General features: G+C 41.4%; 1 protein-coding gene across 10 annotated transcripts in view; it reads right to left on the bottom strand.

Moving 5' to 3' along the window:
* Positions 1–23,452, bottom strand: part of FHOD3 (formin homology 2 domain containing 3) — a 1,052,879-nt gene that overhangs the window by 481,885 nt on the left and 547,542 nt on the right. For all 10 annotated transcript variants that reach the window (XM_075062615.1, XM_075062616.1, XM_075062618.1 and 7 more), the window contains one exon: positions 2,128–2,262. In XM_075062615.1, the coding sequence (XP_074918716.1) occupies positions 2,128–2,262 (135 nt within the window). The remainder of the gene's footprint in view (positions 1–2,127; positions 2,263–23,452) is intronic.

Below are 23,452 nucleotides of genomic sequence, written 5' to 3'. Positions count from 1 at the left end.
TAAAAAAGAGAAAGTTGAGATTCTGGAGAAAACGGAGAGTATTTGTACACTGCAATTAAAAACCTGTGGCTGGCCTAGGCCAGCTGACTTGGGCCAAAGGTTCAGGCCAAGTGGCTGCTTAATTGTGCTTTAGATGTTTGGGTTCAGGGCGGAGCCCAGGCTCTAGGACCCTGTGAGGGGGGAGGGTCCCGGAGCTCGGGCTGCACCCCAATTCTGAATGTCTACAATGCAATTAAACACCCCCTTAGCCTGAGTCCTATGAGCCCAAGCAGCTGACATGGGCCAGCCATGGGTGTTTAATTGTACTGTAGACATACCCGGAGAGGCCTCTCCATGTACCCCAGGCTAATCCTCTACACTCCTTCCCCACCCCAGGAGTATGCTTCATACTGTGGGAAACCCTGCTGTAAACTTACTATGGAAAATAACTCAAATATTGTACATGTACCTAAATAAGTTATTTAGTTATCTCAACCATATCTTAGCTAACTGGAAAATTTTAAGGGTGACCGCTGTGTTTAGGAATTTGGGCTGTTCAGCACTTCACAGGAATATACTCTTAATTTAACAACTGTGAGGGGCTCATGGAATGGGATGAAGATTTTTTTTTTTTTATAATGCACTTGTATGGTCTCATTTTTCTAACCTTAGGAACCATCCCCAGCGGCAGCACTATCACTGTATGTTGCAGACAAGATGTGCAGATCTGTCATGCAAGCTGCCAAATGCTCTGTGTGGCTTTTTTGGACTGGGAGTTTCCTTTCTGAAAGCTGATGTTGGCTGTCTCATGACTGCCTGCTGTAGCAATATGATACCATTTGGAGGGAGAGTTTTTGGAAAGAGCTTAGAGCTAGAGGATTGGGAGCTAATTGCTTCTGTTTCAGAAGAACTTGGGCAGCTTTTGGCTGCTGAAGACTCTATTGTGGTGCACTAGTCCCTGCCTCCTGCTCCTTTTTTCCTCACTGAAGTAGCTGTCTTCTGGAGCCAGGAGGGCATCTCCACTGACTAAAGAAGGCTTGTGTGTAACTTCCTTAATTTTCTTCTACATGTGATTTGATATAAGCTCTCTTACTGGTACCCTCTTTCCCAGCTTCACTACAGACACAATAGATTGTTTCCATTTCTTAGATGTTTACTAAAACAGAAAAGGGCCCAAACCTGCATCTCAGTAGACAAATTTCCATGAAAACTAGCATCTAAATTCTTAATAATATATTCTAGGGCTATAAAATAAATGCTTTATGGAGGAGACAGCAACTCTTTCCAGTCTATAGCCTGCTATATTCTTCTTGATGAGAGACATTCTTTCCCTCAAACCCCTGATTATGACACAGTGAAATTATTGTTTCTAGGCACAGTTTGCAGAGAATACTTCATAACTGCAGACGGACAAGGAGTCCCAGTCCAATGAGATCTGCTATGACACTGTACAACTAACAAAGAGGGTAACCAATTTTTTATATATGGCATTTCCAGAACTCCTGCAAGTTCCCTAGTATATATATTGAATTTCAGCCCTTTGGCAAATTATTTAATTTAGAATGGTTTGATTTCTCCAATTTGAGAGGGATTTATATAAATTTTAATTTGATGTGCCTGATCCAAAGCCCACTGTAGTCAATGAATGTCAGTACATTTACTTCAGTGGGATTCGGATTAGGCCCTGTAGTTTGTTTGTGTAGTGATTCCGATACATCTATTTTCTCTGACTCTCAATGCATTAAAAGGAATTGGAGGCAAAGTATTCTACAAAAGTGCAATATTTCAAAAAGTACCATATGCTCCTAAAAGTGAAATGTTTTTACTTAGCAAAAAATTAAGGCAGCAAGAGACCCGTCCCCCAAACCCCTACATCTTATAAACATTAGGATTTGAAGGAGAGTAAATTGGTTAATGAATTGGGGCCTGTGCTGTTATCTAGCCAGTATACTTGGCTAGGTATGCACAAGCTGACAGTTTCATTAAATGCTACAATTCATAATACCCTTTGTTTAATATATCAATTTTTAAACATGTTTATACCTTGGCACACAGCTGAAAAAAGAATACTGCAATGTAATTTCCCCATTATTTAGGAAAATATTGCATTAAGGCAACAAATCATTAACGAACACTATTATCTCCTACTTGAATTTGTTTCTCTCTTCCCGCTCTATCCTTTGCAACCTCTCTTCTCTCTCCTGACGTCGCCTCTCTCTTTCCGCTGCCAAGGATTCTTGGTGCTGCCGATAAGATGATGTAAGGAGACCACCCAATGCTGGCCTGCAGACCAAAGAGGATCACATTTCACAGTGCCACTTTTATTGATTATACAGACAGAAATTGTTAACAGTCATGAGTTAGTCAGAAATACATTCCCAACACACGGAATGACATGGAAATATTCATTCAAAGATGATCAAAATAATGACATAATACGCCCTTGCTACCTACCACTTTATTAAGCTGTGATGACCTTAAAAGTTGCCGATATTTTAGAAAATTTTTAAGTTAATTTAAACCTCTGAGGTGCATGCAAAATCTTTTTAAGAATTGTTCAGCCTCTTTCAACTGCAGTATCACTTAAACCAGCTATACACCATTATGGCTCTAACTGAAAGGTCAAACTCCATAATGGGATTCTGAAATAAAAATAGAAGTGCAACACTTTGCTAGCACTTCCAAATGTTATGCAACGATGCTTCAAAAGCTAATGTATCAAACACCAAAGGAATACTGTATACTGAGAAGCTATACTAAAAGATGATGGAACTACATTTTGGAATCTGAATGCAATTTAGGATGAGGCTTATTAATACTTGCCATTATGTTGCTAAATTCATGAATTCTGTCATCTCAGCAGTTGCTGCAATAGCAATAGGAATCCTTTGCTGAGCTATATTGTAATCTGGACCAGGTTAGTAAGTACAGGAACTAATCAGTAAAACATACCGGGAAAGTGCTAATGATTTTGACCTTGGTTCATTAAAAGACATAAAGGGCTCAGTTTTGCTATATGAAGTTTATTACTTGATTGTTAGACAGGATACTATCAGAGTGCAACAGAGCTAAGTCACACTATTAGTAATAGGTATCAAATCTTTAGCTCTTGTTCAACTGTCTGCTAAAATAGAATCAAAGGATCAAGCAGAGCTGAGTAAGTTTCCAGCCAAACAATACGGTCCCTTTCATCAAGAATGAACAGTGGCTGCAGCTAGTAGAAACCAAAGCAACCACTTCTGGAGGATTTATCAGATGCTAGCTTTGCAAGATAGACTGCTACTGTAATTAGTGGATACATTTAACGAGTAGTCATCATTGAAAGCAGATGTGAGTTCTCCAGTGTTTGGCCAGGTCTACACACAGTTTTTGTACAATATAACTATTTTGGTTAGGGGTGTGTTGTTTTACCAAAGTAGTTATATACTGGTACAAGCCCTCATGTATATGCAGTTATATAAATGTGCCTTATACCAGTATATCTTATTCCCCTTCCCATACAGAAATAGCTATCCAGGTATAAAGCACCTTTATACTAATCAAACTGCATCTATATTAAGTGGGATTGCACTGCTTTAACTATACTGGTAGAGTTAAAGTGGTATACCCTTGTGCGTAGACAAGCCTTTGTTCATTTCATAAATGATTGTAATGTGAGCTTTGGAATGAAGGGATCAGCAGTCATAAAGAAAGGAATCCCTTCCCTGAAAAGAAACTAACTTGCCTAATCCTTTCAGAGTCACAAACTTAGCAGTACAAGAGCAAATGTACTTCCACTGCCTTTACAAACTCAGATACTCTCCTTCTATTTATCATTGCTCTAAGCACTGTACTGTCTAGGCATTCAATCTCTAGTGCCCACTGATTCACAGGTAGAGGCAATAGCAGCAAAAGACCAAACTATTCCTGTAAATATATCTTTCTTGTCTGTCTGTGTTTAGACAAAGAGGAATCCTGCAGAAGACAGACATTTTGGCCACACTGGCAGCAGGTCAGTGTAAGTATAATTTCAATAATTTCATTAAATTCAATTTCAACATGTCATAGTCCACCCAGATAAACATTACATAAGGGGCTATAAAACTTGATATCTTGTAAACCTTGTTTCTGGCACTCTGGTGAAGCTACAGTAACAATGCTGGATCACACTCAAGACCACAAAAAACTCCAATAATCTATAAAAATAGCTCCCCCCTCAAATAAAAATGAAAATAAAAAATCAAAAACTGATAGTCCAGCTTGCATGGTAAATCTTTCTTTGGAATACATTTTAAACAGATTATGACCTTTGACTTTCAACCCATCCTCAAAAAGAGCTTGGAGCAAGAATTAAAGATTCAAAAGGCTACAGCTCTATCACCTAATGTGGTATGAAATGCTCTGTTGAATTATGGCTACAGTATATCACTCAAGGACTGCTCTAAGAATGGTCAAACTGGGCAGTGTCTCAGGTATAAACATCTGTACATGAAGTGAGAGAAAAGGCAAAATTATGAGTTGACTGTTTTCCATCAGTTCAGTTCTGTTTTGTCCAATCACTTGAAACCCCAAGTAGCTGCCTTGAAGGCTGAAATCTCAAGATACAGCCAAGGGCAGTTACAACTGATTGAAACCTGAAGAAACACTAGAAGCAGATCAAGGAAAAAGACCAGACAGCTACCGTGAGACTGTAAGCTTTTTGGCTGGGAGTATCTTTTTACTACGTTTGTACAACATCAGCATAAACTGGAGCCCAACCTCTTTGACTGAGGTCTCTGGGCACATAATACAAATGAATAATACAATAAGTAATACAAATAAATAATAACTATCCAGAGGATCAGGGACATACTTATGTGGAGGTAAGGAGTTTGGTCCCTGACAGAAGACTGAAACTCAGACCTACCCCTAAAATTCTTCTGTGAGATCTAAGGAGTTCACAGCCAAGTCATCATTAATAGCAACAACTATAATTGTTAATAACAACTACTACTTCATTATTTGGAATTATGTTAGCTAGGTCAAAATTACAAGAGTTATCAGGCATCATACTTCAGAGCATAAGTTGATCACTAGCTGGGATCAGAAAAATACTCCTCTTCCCCAAGCGATGATACAATATTTCCCCAAAGATGCACTGTGAGTGTATTATGCCTTCTTTGGCGTGTATCAGGTATTGAGCACTGTCAAAGACAGAGTAGTATGCTTGATATATATTTGGTGCGTTTCAGTATGCAATTTTCTATGCTCTAAAATATTCTGGTCTGGAATTCAGTCATATCAACTCCCAACCCCAATATGAGTTGTGACTACATTTTAATAAGTTTTAATATGCAATAATCTTGTACTAAATTATGTATATGGAACTTGAATCACAATTCCCTGGGCCTCCTGATTTTATCCAGAGACACACTGACTCCATGCAACATACTTCAATGATACTTCACAAAAATCTGGTGTGACACATGGCACTTCAACTTTAAAGAGTAGTTGCCAATGCTACATGAATGTATAGCTTTTATGTTGGTATGTAGGTGGAACACAGACAGCATGACAAGCAGGTGGAACAAGCTGTTGGGTCTGTAATTCACTAGAAATAATATTTTAAATAATAATGATTTTAAAAAGAGATTTGTCTTAAAATGGCATAGTACCAATGAGGCTCAAGATAAAGTTTTTCCCTTGCTGAAATCTCATAGTGAGGTGTAACATGACCATGTAGAATGGTTGAGACACGTCAATAAATGGTCTTGGTGTATTATTGTTGTTATTCCTATTAGCTAATATATACACACATTATGATGGCTGGTTTCATATATGACCAATTAGTAGAGGTGCAATTCCAAACGCACAATTGAAGAGGGTCTTTATTCTGACAACCATTTTCAGTCTTCTACATTCACTAGAGGCAGAGGGAAATAAAGAGACTAGCTTGGTCTGACATGACAGCCAGCAGAATCTAAACTAGCTTATGTTTCCAAATACAGGAACATCTGAAAGGGCACTCCCACCACAGAAAGTATATCCAGACAAAACGAGTGGCAGGAAAATATTATAATAGTGGCCAGAAGTCTAAATTCCTCCTGAAAATTTGTGATTTGTAACCATTATTATACACCAAGATATTGGGGGCAAAGGGACCATTACTTTACCATTACCTTGTTGGAAGAAAACAGGAGAGAGGTAACAGACGAAGGGAAACTGTTTGTGTAAATGGGGACCTTGGACAATGTAAAAGGAAAAAGCCACCTTCAAGTCAAAACTCTTTTAAAGAACCACCTAACTAAACTGACCCATTACATTTGCTACAATTCAATTTCAATGCACCACATTCTGTTTTGTTACTTTATCACATGTATACTCTAAAAGGGTGTCATCAGGAGGAGGGAGAAAACTTGTTCACCTTAGCCTCTAATGATAGAACAAGAAGCAATGGGCTTAAACTGCAGCAAAGGAGATTTAGGATAGACATTAGGAAAAAGTCCCTAACTGTCAAACACTGGAATAAATTGCCTAGGAAGGTTGTGGAATCTCCATCTCTGGAGATATTTAAGAGTAGGTTAGATAAATGTCTATCAGGGATGGTCTAGACAGTATTTGGTCCTGCCATGAGGGCAGGGGACTGGACTCGATGACCTCTCGAGGTTCCTTCCAGTCCTCGAGTCTATGAATCTATGAATACTTCAGTTTAACCATTTTATGACAATATTCCATCATATACTAGTAAATACTATACAATAGTTTATGAAAGTGCAAATGCCTTAAGAATCTGGGACTTCTGCTATTAAATCTTTGAGAATTGAGGTGAGGGAATAGGTCTTATTGCAAGAGTTGTTGGATTGGCAAAGTGTGAATTACCACTGCAGATATATTATCTAAATCTTCTTCAGCGGTCACATTTTCTTCACTGCCAGTAGAGCAGAAAATCTTTAACTTTATCAAATGAATCTAAGTCTGCTATTTCATTTCATCTTTGCAAAAAACATAAGATACAAAGGTATATAATGACAGCTGAAAAAAATCAGAAGGTTGATATTCAGGATTTTTCATAATTTAACTATGACCAGAATCATTAATAATCCTTATAAATGAGCCCTAATTATCCATTTTCCACCATATTCCTGCTCCTGCAGTCATGAAAATATTATGAAGGGAGAACACGACCAGACTGCTAGTCTGAAATAGACCTCACGCAAGTCTAAATGTCTCTCGGCTCTAACGTAATAAACCCACTGCCCAGCCTAGAAAGAGACCAAAGGGGAGCTGGAGCTGCCAAGAGCCATATTGCTCTTCACCGTTATGGATATTGTATCTGTGTGTGACAGGGCAAATTCAAAAGTGTGTTGATATAACAATTTGCGAACAGACTAAACATAACTTGGGAAATCTTTACAAAAATTCTCTTGAAAACAAACAAAAATTAGAGAGATAAAGCTACAGATTAATATTTCCTTTGAAAGAGAAACTTGAGAAAACCAGAAGAAAAAGAACTGATTAATGTCAGACTTCTAACTGGCCTACAAGGCTATGTAAAATGAAGCCACGACAGGGTAAGCACAGTAGTTCAGGGTCAGTGGGCACCCAGGACAACGGTTTCCATTACCAAAGACTTTCCTTTACACACAGACTATTATTCAGAATCAATAACCCACACACGTTTTGTACCAATCTAACTATTTTGGTTAGGGTGTGATTTTTCTACTGACAGTTATACCAGCGCAGCCCCTAGTTTGGATGCAGTATAAAACTGCCTTATTCTGTATCAGTATATTCCCCTCCCCATAAATTAGGAATAAGTTAAAGCACTATATCTGCATTCATACTAGGCAGTCTGTACTGCTTTAACTATACCAATATTGTTAAAGCAGGGACCGCAATCCTGCAGATATACAGAGGTGCTTAACTTTAACTTCAATCACATGACTAAAAGTTAAGCAAATATGCAAATCTTTACAGATTGGGACCAAAATTAGCAAACATTAGATATGTGTCTGAAATGCAAATGGCTATTCTTCTCTTAATGTATGCACAGCTCACCTTCATAGCACCAAGACACAGGAGGGTGCCTATTGCCAGTCTTCAACAAATGCCTTTGCCTACACTGTGAGGCACAGAAGGCCACAACCCGGGGATGAGCACTGAAACAAGTATTGTCATGTCTTGATGTTATTTTAATATAGCAAGTTCAGCAGAACTTCACTAACCTGCACTGCTGCTTGAGAGAGCCATTGCAAGTCACTGAATTCTGTGAGTAAATACACACAAAAATAGTGTCTCACAAGACCTCGTACAATTGAAAACCATGATCTGGTTTTAATTAAGATAAGACTTTATCATGTACAAAGTGCTGTAGCATATTTTGCAAAAATAATGAAGCTTCGGTAATAAGGAGACCTTCCTACAGCTTCCAAGCTATTAAATCTTTTTATAAGAAGGAAGGCAGTGTCATTTTTTATGTGAATCATACACAATGAACAGAAGGAGGGCAAAGGCTCTACCTTCTTAGATATTCTGACAATGCCTAGCACATTTGGGGCTTTACTGGACTATAATTACTAGCAAGTTTATTCTGTAAATTGTTCAGAGTTTAATTCAAATAATTCATTTTAAATTTTTCCTTGTGTTTTGAGCATATCTCAGTAGAATTACCACCAAAAACATGGGGAAGGAGGCAAGCTTTTGGTAAATCTGGGTCCATGTATGCTTTTAAGTGGAAACCTGGCAAAATTTAGTGGTTTTGACCTGACATAAAGCTGAACTTGGCTTCTGAGAGTTGTTTTTCCCTTCAGTTTTTGTGTTTTTAAAATCTGAAACTTGAAGTTTAGTTCACCTGGGTGGGAAGAGAAACCAGAAAAAGGTCTGCACAAACCCTGCTAACCTAAACTGCTGAGCTTAGTACACCTCTGCTGTCACTATTGCTCTCTGATGGATGGGCTGTTCCCAACATTGGGCTGGTGTTAAAACTAGGGGCTAAATTCTCCCCCATGACGAGCACAGCAAACCACTTCAAGTCTCTTCTGCTTTTCTGACATACACAAACCACCTTAATGTCCCCCAAAAGCTCTTAGTGGGAGTTACATACTGTAACGGTGCCAACTCACCACCACAGCACCTCCTGCTGGTCGTGCTGAGAATTAGCTCTCTTGGACCACCGGGACACCTTCCACTAGAGCTGTCTCACTCGCCGTTACTTCTGCTTCCTTCACCGTCTCCACCATCTGGACCCGCATTGCTCCTGGACTGCCATGTCCTCTTTGGGAGATTGCCCTCCAGCTGTGCCCCAGCCTGCTGTCTCCCCCCTTTCAGGGGACAGGCAATCCTCAGTCCTTCCACCTGCTTCTGTGGCTAACTGCAGTCTCTAGTCTAGCCCCTGGTTTCAGGGGCAAACTGCTGTCTGGATTTAGGCCACGCTCCTCATTGGCAATTAGGGGTAAATGGGGGAGGGGACCAGGCCCGTCCGCTACTCTGGGTCCTGGCCCAGGGACCCTATAGCTGGCAGCCACTTACTGCCCCTCCTCCTATTCTCGCAGCCTACTTTCCGTGGGCCACTTCCCCCCTAGCCCTAGCACCTTCCCTGCCCTTGCTTCAGAGCTTCCATCTGGCTATGGTCAGCCAAGAGCTCCCCTATTGCGCCACTACCCTGCCCAACACTGCAGTATCTCCAGTGCTCCTCGGCAGACAGTCCTTCTCCTTTGTCCTCAGGGAGAGACTGCCCTTTGCGATGCTGAGCTGTCCTTTATATATGAAGTGCTCCAACAAGCCTTCTCCTTATTGACTCTCCCAATAAACCCTTTCCTGATTGGCTGGGTTCTGTGCAGCTTCTCCAAGGCTGCCTTAACCTTCTCCTGCCTGTGTGGGGCAGCCACCCCACCACAAAACACATAAGGAGAACAGAATACTCTTCATACATATTAAAGGACAGAATGAGAAGAGCTTTCAACCCCAAATTTGAAGTCACCAAACAGTTTCTAACAAAAGCACAATAATGATCTAACTATCAGGGAAATACCATCAACTGATCCTCACTACCACATGGAAAGCACTATTTTTAAAGGGCTGTGAATCATATAGCTTCAGTTCATCTGCAAAATTGACATCATCAGCTCAGGATTAAACAAAGACTGTGAATGGCTTGCCAACTACAAAACCAGTTTCTCCTCCCTTGGTTTTCACACATCAACTGCTAGAAAAGGGCCACATCCTCCCTGAATGAAATAACCTAATTATCTCTAGCTTGCTTGCATATATATACCTGCCCCTGGAAATTTCCACTACATGCATCCGACGAAGTGGGTATTCACCCACGAAAGCTCATGCTCCAAAATGTCTGTTAGTCTACAAGGTGCCACAGGATCCTTCGCTGCTTTTACAGATCCAGACTAACACGGCTACCCCTCTGATAGTTTGTTTGGTTTCATATATTTCCTGTTTTTCCTTAATGTTCAACTACAACAGTGGGAATAGATAGTGCTGGAGTGGGGATTAGCAGTGGAAGGCTAATCAAAAATAGTCAGTTTTGAGAACCTGCCAGGAAATTTCCTCCACCAGCACTTCCTGGGTGGTGTAGCCAATTACACGAACAGTTAGTTTTAGTAGAAAACTAAACCAAGAGCTGTTTAACATTGTCAAGTATGCTTTTTTATAAAGGCACTAAAACAGTTTAAAGATGCACCCAGATTGCCAGGAAATCATTGTTGCAGGCACCTGGGGACAGGAGGGTACTCCAGGGAAAATATTTACAGGCTTTGGACGCATTTCCTGCTTAAGCTTATAGTAGGGTATTTAAAATATCACTACAGTTAGTTGAGAAAAGATTTCCATATCATTTTACTCCAGTAAGCTTATTTATCCCATGTGTTTATGAACTTCTGTTATGGGAATACAATGGCTGGAAAACTCTGATGATGTATTCTGTTGAACAGGATTTAAATATGGTGCATATCAAAAAGGCCTAAGCAGCCAATCAGAACATTGGATTGAACAATAAATATTCAATGCCATATTTTACAGGAGCCCAGTGAGAATATATTGTATCCTAGGGTCAGATGGTACAAACTCAAGTGTTCTAATACAATGGTTCTCAAACTTCATTGCCCTGCGAACCCCTTCTGACAACAAAAATTACTACATAACTCCAGGAGGAGGGACCAAAGCCTCAGCCTGCCTGAGCACCGCTGCAGAGTATGGATTGGATGTATGGACTATAAGGTGGATAGAAAGCCAGATAGATTGTCAGGCTCAATGTGTAGTGATCAACTGCTTGATGTCTAGTTGGTAGCCAGTATCAAGCGGAGTGGCCCAGGGGTCGGTCCTGGGGCTGGTTCTGTTCAACATCTTCATTAATGATCTGGATGATGGGATGGATTGCACCCTTAGCAAAATTCGCAGATGACACTAAGCTAGGGGGAGAGGTAGATACACTGGAGGGTAGGAAGAGGGTCCAGAGTGACCTAGACAAATTGGATGATTGGGACAAAAGAAATTTGATGAGGTTCAACAAGGACAAGTGCAGAGTCCTGCACTTCAGACAGAAGAATCCCATGCACTGCTACAGGCTGGGGACCAACCAGCTAAGCGGTAGTTCTGCAGAAAAGGATCTTGGGATTTCAGTGGACGAGAAGCTGGATATGAGTCAACAGTGTGCTCTTGTTGCCAAGAAGGCTAACGGCATATTGGGCTGTATTAGTAGGAGCACTGCCAGCAGATTGAGGGAAGTGATTATTCCCCTCAATAGTAGTTATCAGTGGTTTACAGTCAAGCTGGAAGGGCATATTGAGTGGGATCCCACAGAGATCAGTTCTGGGTCCAGTTCTATTCAATATCTTCATCAATGATTTAGATTATGGTATAGAGAGTACTCATTAAGTTTGCGGGGGATACTAAGTTGGGAGGGGTTGAAAGTGGTTTGGAGGATAGGATTAAAATTCAAAATGATCTGGACAAACTGCGAAGTATCCCACTTAGGAAGAAACAATCAGTTGTACACATACAAAATGGAAAATGACTGCCTAGGAAGGAGTACTGCAGGAAGCAATCTGGAGGTGATAGTGGATCACAAGCTAAATCTGAGTCAACAGTGTAACACTGTTGCAAAAAAAAGCAAATATTATTCTTGGATGTATCAGCAGGAGTGTTGTAAGCAAGACACGAGAAGTAATTCTTCCAGTCTACTCTACACTGATTAGGCTTCAACTGGAGTATTGTGACTAGTTCTGGATGCCATATATCAGGAAAGATGTGGACAAACTGGAGAAATTCCAGAGAAGAGCAACAAAACTTACTAAAGGTCTAGAAAACATGGCCGATGAGGGAAGATTGAAAATACTGGGTTTGTGTAGTCTGGAGAAGAGAAAACTGAGAGGGAACACGATGACAGTTTTCAAGTACAGAAAAGGCAGAGGGAAAAAAATTGTTCTTGTTAACCTCTAAGGATAGGTCAAGAAGCAATGGGCTTAAATTGCAGCAAGGGCAGTTTAAGTTGGACATTAAGAAAAAATTCCTAACTGTCAGGGTGGTTAAGCACTGGAGTAAATTGTTTAGGAGATTTTGGAATCTCCATCACTGGAGATTTTTAAGAGCAGGCTAGTAAAGGGTGGTCTAGATAATACTTAGTCCTGACATGAGTGCAGGGACTGGACTAGATGACCTCTCAAGGTCCCTTCCAGTCCTACGATTCTATAATCTCCATGGCTGATTCTAACACTGAGTGGGAGAAAAATCAAGTAAGAAAGGATACAGCAATGGAGAAAGGAAAAACAAAGGATAGGAGAATGGACATCAAGAAGAAAGATAGTGCCAATACTAATGATACTAACTGGCAGTAGAATGACTAATAGGATGAGGAATCTGGGCGAAGCTGAGCAGAAACAACTAAGATGTCTGTACACCTATGCAAGGACTCAGGGTAACAAAATGGAATAACTAGAACTACTGGTGCAGGAAGTGAAACCAGATGACATAGGGATAACAGAAGCATGGTGGAATAGTAGTCATGGCTGGAGCACAGGTTTGAAGGGTAAGTGTTGTTCAGGAAAGCCAGAAATAAAGTTATAGGTGGTGAAGTGGAATTGTACTTTAATGATGAGGTAGACTGTAAAGAAATTAGAAGCGATGAAATGGATAAACAATCTGTTTGGGTCATAACAACACTGGGGAAGAAAGGTAACAGAGTTTAGGATACTAAACAGAGTTTTGGGGTCTACTATAAAACCAATTTTTGTACAGGATCCATTTTGGATATGGCTAGAGTGTATCATACCCAGGGTACAATTTGGACTGATGAACAGCTGTGTCCTCTCAATTCTTCAACCTGGGGTGACTTTTACACTGTTTCACTGTGAGAGCAACCACTCTTGCTCTGCTCACACAGAGCCTTCAGCATGTAAGTTACCCCATTATATTGTCTGAGTGCTGGAGCCAGTCACCCCTGAATTATACTGCAGATCAATACCTGCAAACTCCCATTCTCAGACTTTCCCCAGAAATCTACATCTTGTACTGCCTAGCCCTCTCTTGGACCATACAAGCTCCTATAAAGCCTGTCATTTTATTAATAGAAAATTATACACACAAATTTTGTTATCCCAAATAGAATTTCCCAAATACTTCTATCGAAACACACTGGTTTAGCTAAAATAATATTCTTTTATAGTTAATAAATTTGTTTTAGATTTTAAGTGAATATAAGTAATGATGCATAAAAGTCAGAATTAGTTACAAAAGAGATAAAAGCAAAATGCAACGAATGCCTATCTTAACAAAATAGAGTGAATTCAAAGCAAAGGTCTCTCTCACCATGTTAAGTGGCTGAATTTCCTTCAGTCCGAATCTGTCCCACAGTACAATGCTGCTTCCTTTGTTCTTCAGATGTTGTGGATGCCATAGGCAGAGAGAAAGGGGGGGGCATAATTTGGGGGCATCTGCTCTCCCTTCTTATAGTTCTTTCTCTTCTTTGAAAAGCATCTCCAGCTGAGGTTCAAGAGACAGAAAGTCTGTGTGGATGGCAACCCCAGCTGTTTCTTTGTCAGAATGTAGATTTTTTTTTTACCCACACCCTCTTTCCTGCCAAAGACTGGCCACTTACTTAGGTGATGGTCCATTTGATTTTATTGACACTTATCTCTGGGAAACTGGTTTGTAGCTGCTCCCCAGACAAGGAACATGTCTTAGTCATACCATAAAGAGGAATCTTATAACTTTACACACAATGTTGCCACATATATATTACCAGGACAATAACGATCAACAAATTATGAGTTTTCAAATAATACATCACAAGGCATACTTTATATAACATTGATCACATTCTTGTGAAAGGGACGAACACAGGGGTACAGACCATCACATAGACACCTCTTTGATATTTTTAATGAAATAAATACTATTGGCAATTGAGTAATTATGGGAGACTTTAATTTCCCAGATATAGATTGGAGGACAAGTGCTACTAATAATGGTAGGGCCCAGATGTTCCTGGAGGTGATAGTTGAGATTTTTCACCAAATAGTCACTGAACCAAAAAGAGGTAATGCCATTTTAAATTTAATATTGGTAAGTAGCAAGAACCTCAGAAGAACTGGTTGTAGAGGACAGCCTTGGTTTGAGTGATCATGATTTAACTCAGTTTAAACTAAATGGAAGGATAAATAAAAATACGTCTGCAACTAGGGTCCTTGATTTCGAAAGGGCAAACTTTAAAAAAATATAAGGAAATTATACAGGGAAGTGAACTGCATTGAAGAATTCAAGAATAAGAATGTGGAGGAGACTTGGAATTACTTTCAATCAAAGTTCCAGAAGCAATCTGAAGCCTGCATCCCAAGCAAAGGGACAAAATTTGTAAAGAAGGGTTGCAGACCAAATTGGATGAGCAAGCACCTCAAACAAATTATTAACAGAAAGCAGAAAGCCTAAAATGAACGGAAGATGGAAGGGATCAGCAAGTGTATGGAAAAAGTGAGAACTGCTAAAAGCCAAGCAGAGTTGGACCTTGCAAAAGAAATAAAAACCAACAGTAAAAAGTTCTATAGACATATAAATAAAAAGAAAACAAACAAAGAAGAAGCGGGACCATTAAGCACAGAGGATGGAGTTGAGATTAAAGATAACCTAGGAATGGCCTAACACCTAAATGAATACTTTGCTTCAGTTTTTAATAAGGGTAATGAGGACCTTAGGGATAGTGGCAGGGTGGCTAACGAAACACGGCTATGGAAGTTAAAATTACAACATCCAAGGGGTAAGTCATACTCAAACAGCTTACTGGGACCAAATTGAGGGACCAAGCTAATCTGCATCCAAGAATATTAAAGTAACTGACACATGAAATTGCAAGCCCAGTAGCAAGGATTTTTAATAAGTGAAGTGAAGTGGCGTGGGCTGCAGGGATGTTCTGGCCACTGGTTCCTGCAGCTCCCATTGGCTGGGAAAGGCAAACTACGGCCACTAGGGGCTGCAGGTGGCCGGGCAAATGTAAATAAATTGTCTGGTGGTCTGCCAGTGGATTACCCTGACGGGCTGCATGAGGCCCATGGGCCACAGGTTGCCCACCACTGTGTTTGTACCATCATATAAAGCACTGGTGAAACTTCATCTGGAATACTATGTGCAGTTCTGGTCTCTCATGTTTAAGAAAGATTAATTCAACTGGAACAGGTGCAGAGACATCACCGAGGATCATCAGAGGAATGGAGAACTTACCTTATGAGAGGGACTCAAGGAGCGTGGCATGTTTAGCCTAATCAAACGAAGGCTGAGGGGAGATATGATTTTGTTCTCTATAAATACATCAGAAGGATAAATACCAGGGCTGGAGAGGAGTTAGTTAAGTGCCAATGTTAACACAAGAACAAATGGATATAAACTGGCCATCAACTAGTTTATGCTTGAAATTAGACAAAGGTTTCTGATCATCACAGGACTGAAGTTCTGGAACAGACTTCCAGGAGAGCAGAGGTGGCAAAGAAAACCAAGTTGTTTCAAGACTGATCTTGAAAAGTTTATGGAGGGAATGGTATGATGAGACTGCCTACATGGCATGTGGGCCATCTGTGACTGCTACTAGCAAAAATCCCCAGTGGCTAGAGATGAGGCACTAGACTGGGAGGGCTCTGAGTTTCTACAGAGAATTCTTTTCCAGGTATCTGGCTGGTGAGTCTTGCTGATCAGAATAGTTGGGGTCAGGAAGGAATCTTCCCCCAAGTCAGATAGGTAGAGATCCTCAGGGTTTTTCACCTTCCTCTGCAGCATGGGGCACAGGGCACTTACTGGTTTAAAGAAGAATAAAATGGTGGAGTCTCTGTAACTCAAAGTCTTTAAATCGTGATTGGAGGACTTCAGTAACTCAGCCAGAAGTTATAGTCTATTAGAGGAGTGGATGGGTGAGATTCTGTGGCCTGCGTTGTGCAGGAGGTCAGACTACATGATCATAATGTTCTCTTTTGCTGTTAAAGTCTATGACTCTATAATATTGGTGCAAAACATCCAGCCACCAGGGGCAGAAGTATCCAAAGCTGGGACTATTATTTTGCGGGGAGGGAGGGGGGCGAGAAGGAGGTATAAAAACGGGTCCAAGCCAGAACCTCCTGTCCCCCAGAACTGTGCAAGGGAGACCCACCCACACACTCAGAAGGCAGTAGAACTTACATGGTGCTTCCCCTTTCATGTGCCACGTGGGCTGCAGAGAGGAGCCATCAGACACTCCAGCTGGTAGGGGCAGAGGCTGCCAAAGCAGGGACCTTCGATCCTTTGGACATTCAGAGAACTTCCTACAGTTTTGACTAGGCTTACTTTAATCTGTGCTCATTGGCTACTTCCTCAAACCCTCCCGCCCACCTCCCTCACAGTATCTTAATTTCAGCTTCAGTCTACACCTGCCCCATTCCCCTCATCCCTTTTTCTTTCCCTTTAGTCTGTCCACCCCAACCTAACCTCCTCTCCCAAATAAACAAACAAACTGTGGAATAACATGCTGTTTGCTGCCATCACACTGTTCATTCTGCTTGTGTGTTCTACCCCTTCCCCAACCCTATTCCTGTCTTGTCTATTTAGAGTGCGAGCTGTTTGGGGACGGGGCCATCTATTACTGTGTTTGTACAGTGCCTAGCACACTGGAGCCTCTCTCTTGGTTGGCCCTAAGGTGCTATGGCAATAAGTTTAAAAAAAGAATTTAGTTCCTGCCACAGAATTTAATCCTATTTTACTGGATTTTTGGCTGACTATAACCATAAGTACCAACAAAAATATCCGACCACTGAGATATACTTACAAGCAGCTGAGAAGGCTTATTTGACAGTGATGGGTTTCATACCGCAACTTCACTATGATTTAGAACAGGGAGGTAAACTTTAAGGTAGCAGAGGGCCACAGAAGCCATTAAAACTCTTTGGTAAGCCATATAGAAAAAATATTCAGACTGAGCTGGGTCACAAAGGGGTGCAGTCTTTTAGTAAGGCTGCTGCTGCCATGTACTGCTCCGCCTTCCCATCAACACTTATTCCGACTCTGCCTCACGCTACCGAGCTCCAGTTAGTGCCTTCCCATTGGCTGATTGTGGGGGAGCACAAAGCCATTCCGGTTCTAGCCAGACCCTCCACCAGAGGTGGGGGAAGGGCACACCTCTGTCAATGGGGAAGAAGTAACCAGAGAGGTGTGGCATGAGATAGAGCCGGAGCCTATGTCAATGGGCGGCCAGGTGCATGGGTTCCCCATGTGGCAGAGTCTGTGTCCATGGTGGAACAAAGCAGAGGGAGGGACCGACAGCAGCACGACCCATGTGCCAGATCACAATGACACTCAGATTTGGTCCAGCTGCCCCTCTGTTATAGCAGCAGGAAGGGGGCTCAGAAAGGATCTACTGGCATTGGTTACTATCCCTGCATTGGTAGAGGTGTGCCCTGATCTTCCCACGCTTGGCAAGGAGGGATTGGCCACAATCAGTTTGGCGGTGGGAACTGGGAACCAATGACAGCAACAAGAGCTAGGAGATGTGGGACAGAGCCCCCTCCCCTACATGAGTGAAAGAGAGGTGGTTGGGCCATTGAGTGGCGTTGCAACCCAGCACACGGGCTCCTGCTTCTAGTCCTGGCTTTGCTCTGCTCCACACTCCTTGCAAGCGGCCTCACTACAGGCAGTGTGCATGGTGCTCAGAATTGGGTGGGCCTGGGTGCTAACAGCCCACTCAGGCTCACCTGTGGCTGTGCCCCTACTCAAACCCCACCCCCCCAATAATATTTTCACTGGCCACCTATGGGTGGGTCAATAAAATGATCTGGTGGGCTGGATGGAGCCCCCGGGTCACCAGTTAACCACCCTTGATTTTTAGAGCAAGGGCATGACTTTCCCCTTATTATACACCCATTTGTCTCCACCTTCAGATTCCAGTGATGAGATCACAAGTAAAACAGTGTGGGTGCCTCTACACAGCAATTACACACCTGTGGCTGGCCTGGGTCAGCTGACTCAGGTTTGGGCTACAGAGTTGTAAAATTGTGGTGCAGACATTCAGGCATGGGATGGAGCCTGAGCTCTAGGGCTCTATGGGGGGGAGGAGGGAGGAAGTGTCGCAAAGCCCAGACCCCAGCCTGAGTCCGAAGAGCTGCACTGCAATATTACAGCTCTGCAGCCAGAGCCTGAGTCAGCTGACCCTGTTTCATTGCTATGCAGACATACCCAGGAGGGCCCTGTTAGACTGAGTTGCTCATTTTCAGGAAAATCTATAAGGCCTGAGCTCATCTAAAGAAAACATAAATACAGGGGAACAAACATCTTCTCTTCACAATAAAACAGTGGAGTTAGAGGTACCGAGAGAACAGCGTATATTGTTACTCTCTGGCAGTTATGCTGTATTGCTCTGCTTTGGCTGAACTGGTGTGCTTATGAAATTGAGATTGATGTAGCTTTCTGGTTTTGGGGGAGAGGGAGGTGGTTTGTTGGTGAAGGAAGAAATGAAGGGTGGGAGCACTATTCTAGTCTAAAAGGGGAAGTCTAGAGTGTCTGTCTTCTGCACTGGGAATTACACTCACAAACTGGAGCAGTAAAAGAACCAATATCCATTTCCTTTCAGTCACATGATGAACATAGAGTGCACTGTGGTTAGACTTCCTTCACCAGGACCCCCCATAGCTGCAATATGCACTTCACAAACATGGCTATCCACAGGGGGTACAGAGAAATGAGATGGAGGAACAGTCTTTCAAGCAAGAGCTGGCAAGATCTACAGCTGAATTTACAAACTGACAAATTCAAATAGCTTTTCTTTGCACTGTACAACCACAGATACACTCGAAAAAGAACTAAACACAAACAGTGTTACTATTGCACTGAATTATACAAATGTTTTTGTTTAGTACTGAACTAAGGCAAATAATGGTTTTAAAAAACAGTAATGTCAATGACTCTTCCTTCAAACTCAAGTTGTAGCTCTTGTTTTCATAGGCAAAATGCAGCCAAAGTTTTGAAAGGTCCATCAACTGAATCAAACTCAGACTGAACCATGCTAGATAGCACTGAGATAAATGCTTCTCTTCTTATTTCTTGTTCTTTAAGGTCAGATAAACTGTATCAGAAATCAATTATGAAGTGTCTATTGGATAATTCTCCCCTAAACGATATAAAAAATTACGATGTAGAGGAGTCCTTTTATGCAGTCCTTTGATAACTCTGAAACCATAAGCTGAAAGCAGAGAACTCACCTCGGAGTTAATTGTTAATAGCATCTGCTTCTTATCAAGTTTCTTTTATTTTCAAATTTTACCATCAGGAGAGAGGAAGCAGTATCTACATAATCTCATACAAATACCTCAGATGGAGGTCACTGAAAAGTTCTATGGTACTTCGAACTAACTGGTTGGTGATTAGTGTAACATACATTACAGCTCACTGTCCAATGAGCAAAATTCCATCCTTAGATTCCTCCACGCACATCTTTGGAAGTCATGTATTTCACGATTCCATAAGAAAAACATGATTCTGTCCTGCTTAGAGTAGACCTGTTGCTGGACTAACATGGTGTGTACACCTGGAATAGCAGAGCACCCAGAAATCATGTGCTTGACTTAAGTTGAATACCAAACTCTGAAAATCTGTCTATGCTATATCATAACAAACTGGAGGCTTAAAATATTTCAAGAAATAACTGCATATAAGGTGGTGCATTCAACAGGCAAAAGGAAGCTGTTGGATACATGCCTTTTTCACGATTCTAACCCCCATCTGAGGTTTACATACAAAGTCCATAAATCCAGGATAATCACATTGATCTGTAACACTCGCTCAAAGACTTTTATGGCTTTATCCTGCAAGGTCCTGGGCACTCTGGCTGCAAACCAGCAAAGCACTTAAGTACATGCTTAAAGATAATCTTGAGTGCTTTGCTGGATGAAGGCCAGGGTGCTCAGGACCTTGCAGGGAAAGTCCCCATAAATATAAGTTATTCTTTCTGTGCAAATCAGTTATTCTTTTGACAATTTCATCCTTGCTATATTTCCCACTCCTGCTTTTCGGATTCCTTCTGACTCTCTCTTTAGCTTTTATTTTGGGACATTGTTTGCTTCTTTGTAGTCCTCTAAGTTCAACATTTTAATTATTCTTGTTTTTAATTTTGTGCAGCTCCCACATACATGGCAATGGGTGTTATATACTATACAGGTCCATACTGGAATCTTTAGTCATATGAATAATCCTTACTCATGCTCATAAAAATTCACAGGATTGGGTCCTCCTAAACCTATGAGTGCATTATTCAGAAACTGGTTTTATTAGTAGTAGTAGTAGAAGATACATAAATATATATTCCTCTTCTTTTTGATATTTAATATTTCATTTAATAATTAATACAAATTTAACGGTTGTTATTAACATAAGTTTAAAACATTTTCTCTTATTGTTTCAGAACACCAGAGGCCAGGCAACTTAACAAAACGGAAACTGCTTACAAAACACAGGAAGAGGCTATTGTATTTTGTGACGATTAATTTGCCCATCAATGTAATTTCTAGTAATGATATAGCTAGAACTAAAGCTCATACCCAATACAAGAAACAAAGACTTAGGTTTGGATCTAGATATTTGGCGAGCTATTGGCTGAACAGTGACCAAAGGTTTCAACAGTGGTGCAAAAAAGCTGGTACTGTCAGCTAGGCTGTACCATTAAGACACTGATTGCTGTTACGCCGTACCAGAAAGACACATTCGGTATCTACTGAAAACCAGAGCCCGCTCTCCCCAGAACAGCAGCAGCGAAAGGACCGCAGACAGGAGACGCAGCTGTGTGGAAAGGCTGGGGGTGGGGCTGGGGATGGTGATGCTGCATCAGAGGAGCTGCTGGCATGGGGCCGCTTGGCGGCCCCACATTCTCATTCTTTCACCACAGTGGTTCCCGGGAGAGGGCTGTGGTGCAGTGGATACTGACTTCTATCCACATATAAATTTGTATCCGTGCAGGGCTCTACAAGTGACCCTCCCCAGGCTCAAGTGCCTCTGCTGGCCTGGGTGGGGAGAGGATGGGGTGAGGCCAGAGCTGGAAAGTGAAAGTCCTTCCTCTTCCAGCCATGCTGCCTGGGACTCTGCCTGGTGCAGTGCAGCGGCTGCCTGGGAGAGCCAGGCACTCTCCTAGGCAGCTGCTGTGCTGCACTGGGCAGCATACAGGAGTGGCTCCAGGGCCCGGCTGCTAGGAAGAACAGACAAATGCCAGGGAGAGACAATGCAGCAGGAGGACAGAGCCCCCCACCCAGGTAATGGGGGATGAGGAGGGGATGAGGATAGCACGGAAGCCCTGGGCTGAGGGCGGGAAGGAGTCACGTGCAAGGTCAGAGCGGGGTCACGTGGGGAAGTCACGTGCTCCCCTTTTAGCTGGTGGCCCCTTTGTGTCCCTCTCATGAGTTACCATACCAGTAAGAGTTAAAATCTATTTGTATCATTGGGTTTCACATTTGCAGATCTGTGCAGCCCTTCCACAGCCAGATCCCCAAAAGAAATGAATGTTTCATGAAGGATAACAATTAGTATTTTGTGCCTAGAGATAAGAGAGATTTTTGTTGCATAATTTTCTCAAAGGAGATGAATTTTGACCTGTGTAATCATGTCTCAAAATGAAGGGTTGAATCCTGCTTTTATTGCTGAAATTATAATATACACACGCCATATGTAGAAGAGACATCCATGTGATGAACTGCAGAGCCAGGAGATAAAATGAGTTCATCACATACTCTGAACCACTTGCATGCTGCCCAAGGTTTACTTCTATCATTTCAAACTCATGATCATCTTCAAAGGGCCACTGTATTTTTGGATATGCTGACACAGAACTTACTCTTTCCTCCCAACCCAATTTACTCTCACTACAAGCAATATTCAGTCCAGCATTAGAGATAGGTTAATGTCTGATAAGGCTAGAAATAGATTTAGGCCATTGGAAAGAGGCGATAACTCCATGTCCCAATGGGATAGGGCTTTTTTCTACTGCTGGAAGGTCCAGAGGTATATTTTAAGTCCTAACATTTATGCATGGATGTGTTATTTTAAGTTATTAGTTTTTTCATTTAAAAAAATTTAATTACATATTTTTCTGCTGTCATGAGCTCTGTACTGCTGGACTCAGAAGGAGCCTAATTTTACAGACCTACATATAATATATATGGACAAAAATACACACGTAATTACAGGATAGAAATGAAGGGATGTTCCCTTTGTGAAATGTTTGCATTCAACTCCTGTTTAGCAGTAATTTACTGCGCTACACTGAACTCATAAAAAAAAAGCTGCTTTTAAATCTTTGAAGTAGTCTATGCTAGTGCCTATGGTTCAACTCAATCTACTAAAATCAAGCTAAAGGCATTACTCTACATCTGCAACAGGAAAAGGTCAAGTTTAGGATCAGATTGAGCTAGCACGTGTAATCTAAGCACAAGTACACTGGGACCACTCTTCCTCCTCAAGACAAGGCCTCCGAGGGTCACTTTTACATTGAACCCTAATTCCAAATTTGACCTAGCTTCAGGTGAATACAGAAGTTTTTCACAGCCCTAATTTCAATGTCTACTACATATACAAGACAAGTATTAACTTTCCTCATTAAATCTGTTCAACCAGCAACTGGAGAACAAAAACAATTGTTCTTACATACAATTATTAATCAAAAACCTCAAAAGAACAGGAATACTTGTAACTCTGGCTGATTTGAATCTCTGTTTCTAAGAGATAAAAGAGTGACAGTTATTGTTTGGACTCTTTTGTTCTGGTTTCACATGACAGTGATTTGACCCAGACTGCGAAAGATAAATCCAGACAAGTTCCTACAGGAAGATGAGCAAATGAAAAATTGTGCCTTTCACCATGGGTATATTTAATGTAATTACTCACTTGAAAGCAGGATTAAATCAATACCTTGTGGTTGGAAACACTTATACACTGTGGAACCACTTACACCAGACGATGGAAAGTTTCAGTGAAATAAGCAATTAAAAACATAACAGAGGGAACACCAAGGAAAATTAAA

The sequence above is a fragment of the Chelonoidis abingdonii genome, chromosome 2, assembly GCF_003597395.2.
Source record: "Chelonoidis abingdonii isolate Lonesome George chromosome 2, CheloAbing_2.0, whole genome shotgun sequence".
NCBI lineage: Eukaryota > Metazoa > Chordata > Testudines > Testudinidae > Chelonoidis > Chelonoidis abingdonii.
This window is presented reverse-complemented; position numbering and strand designations above follow the sequence as displayed.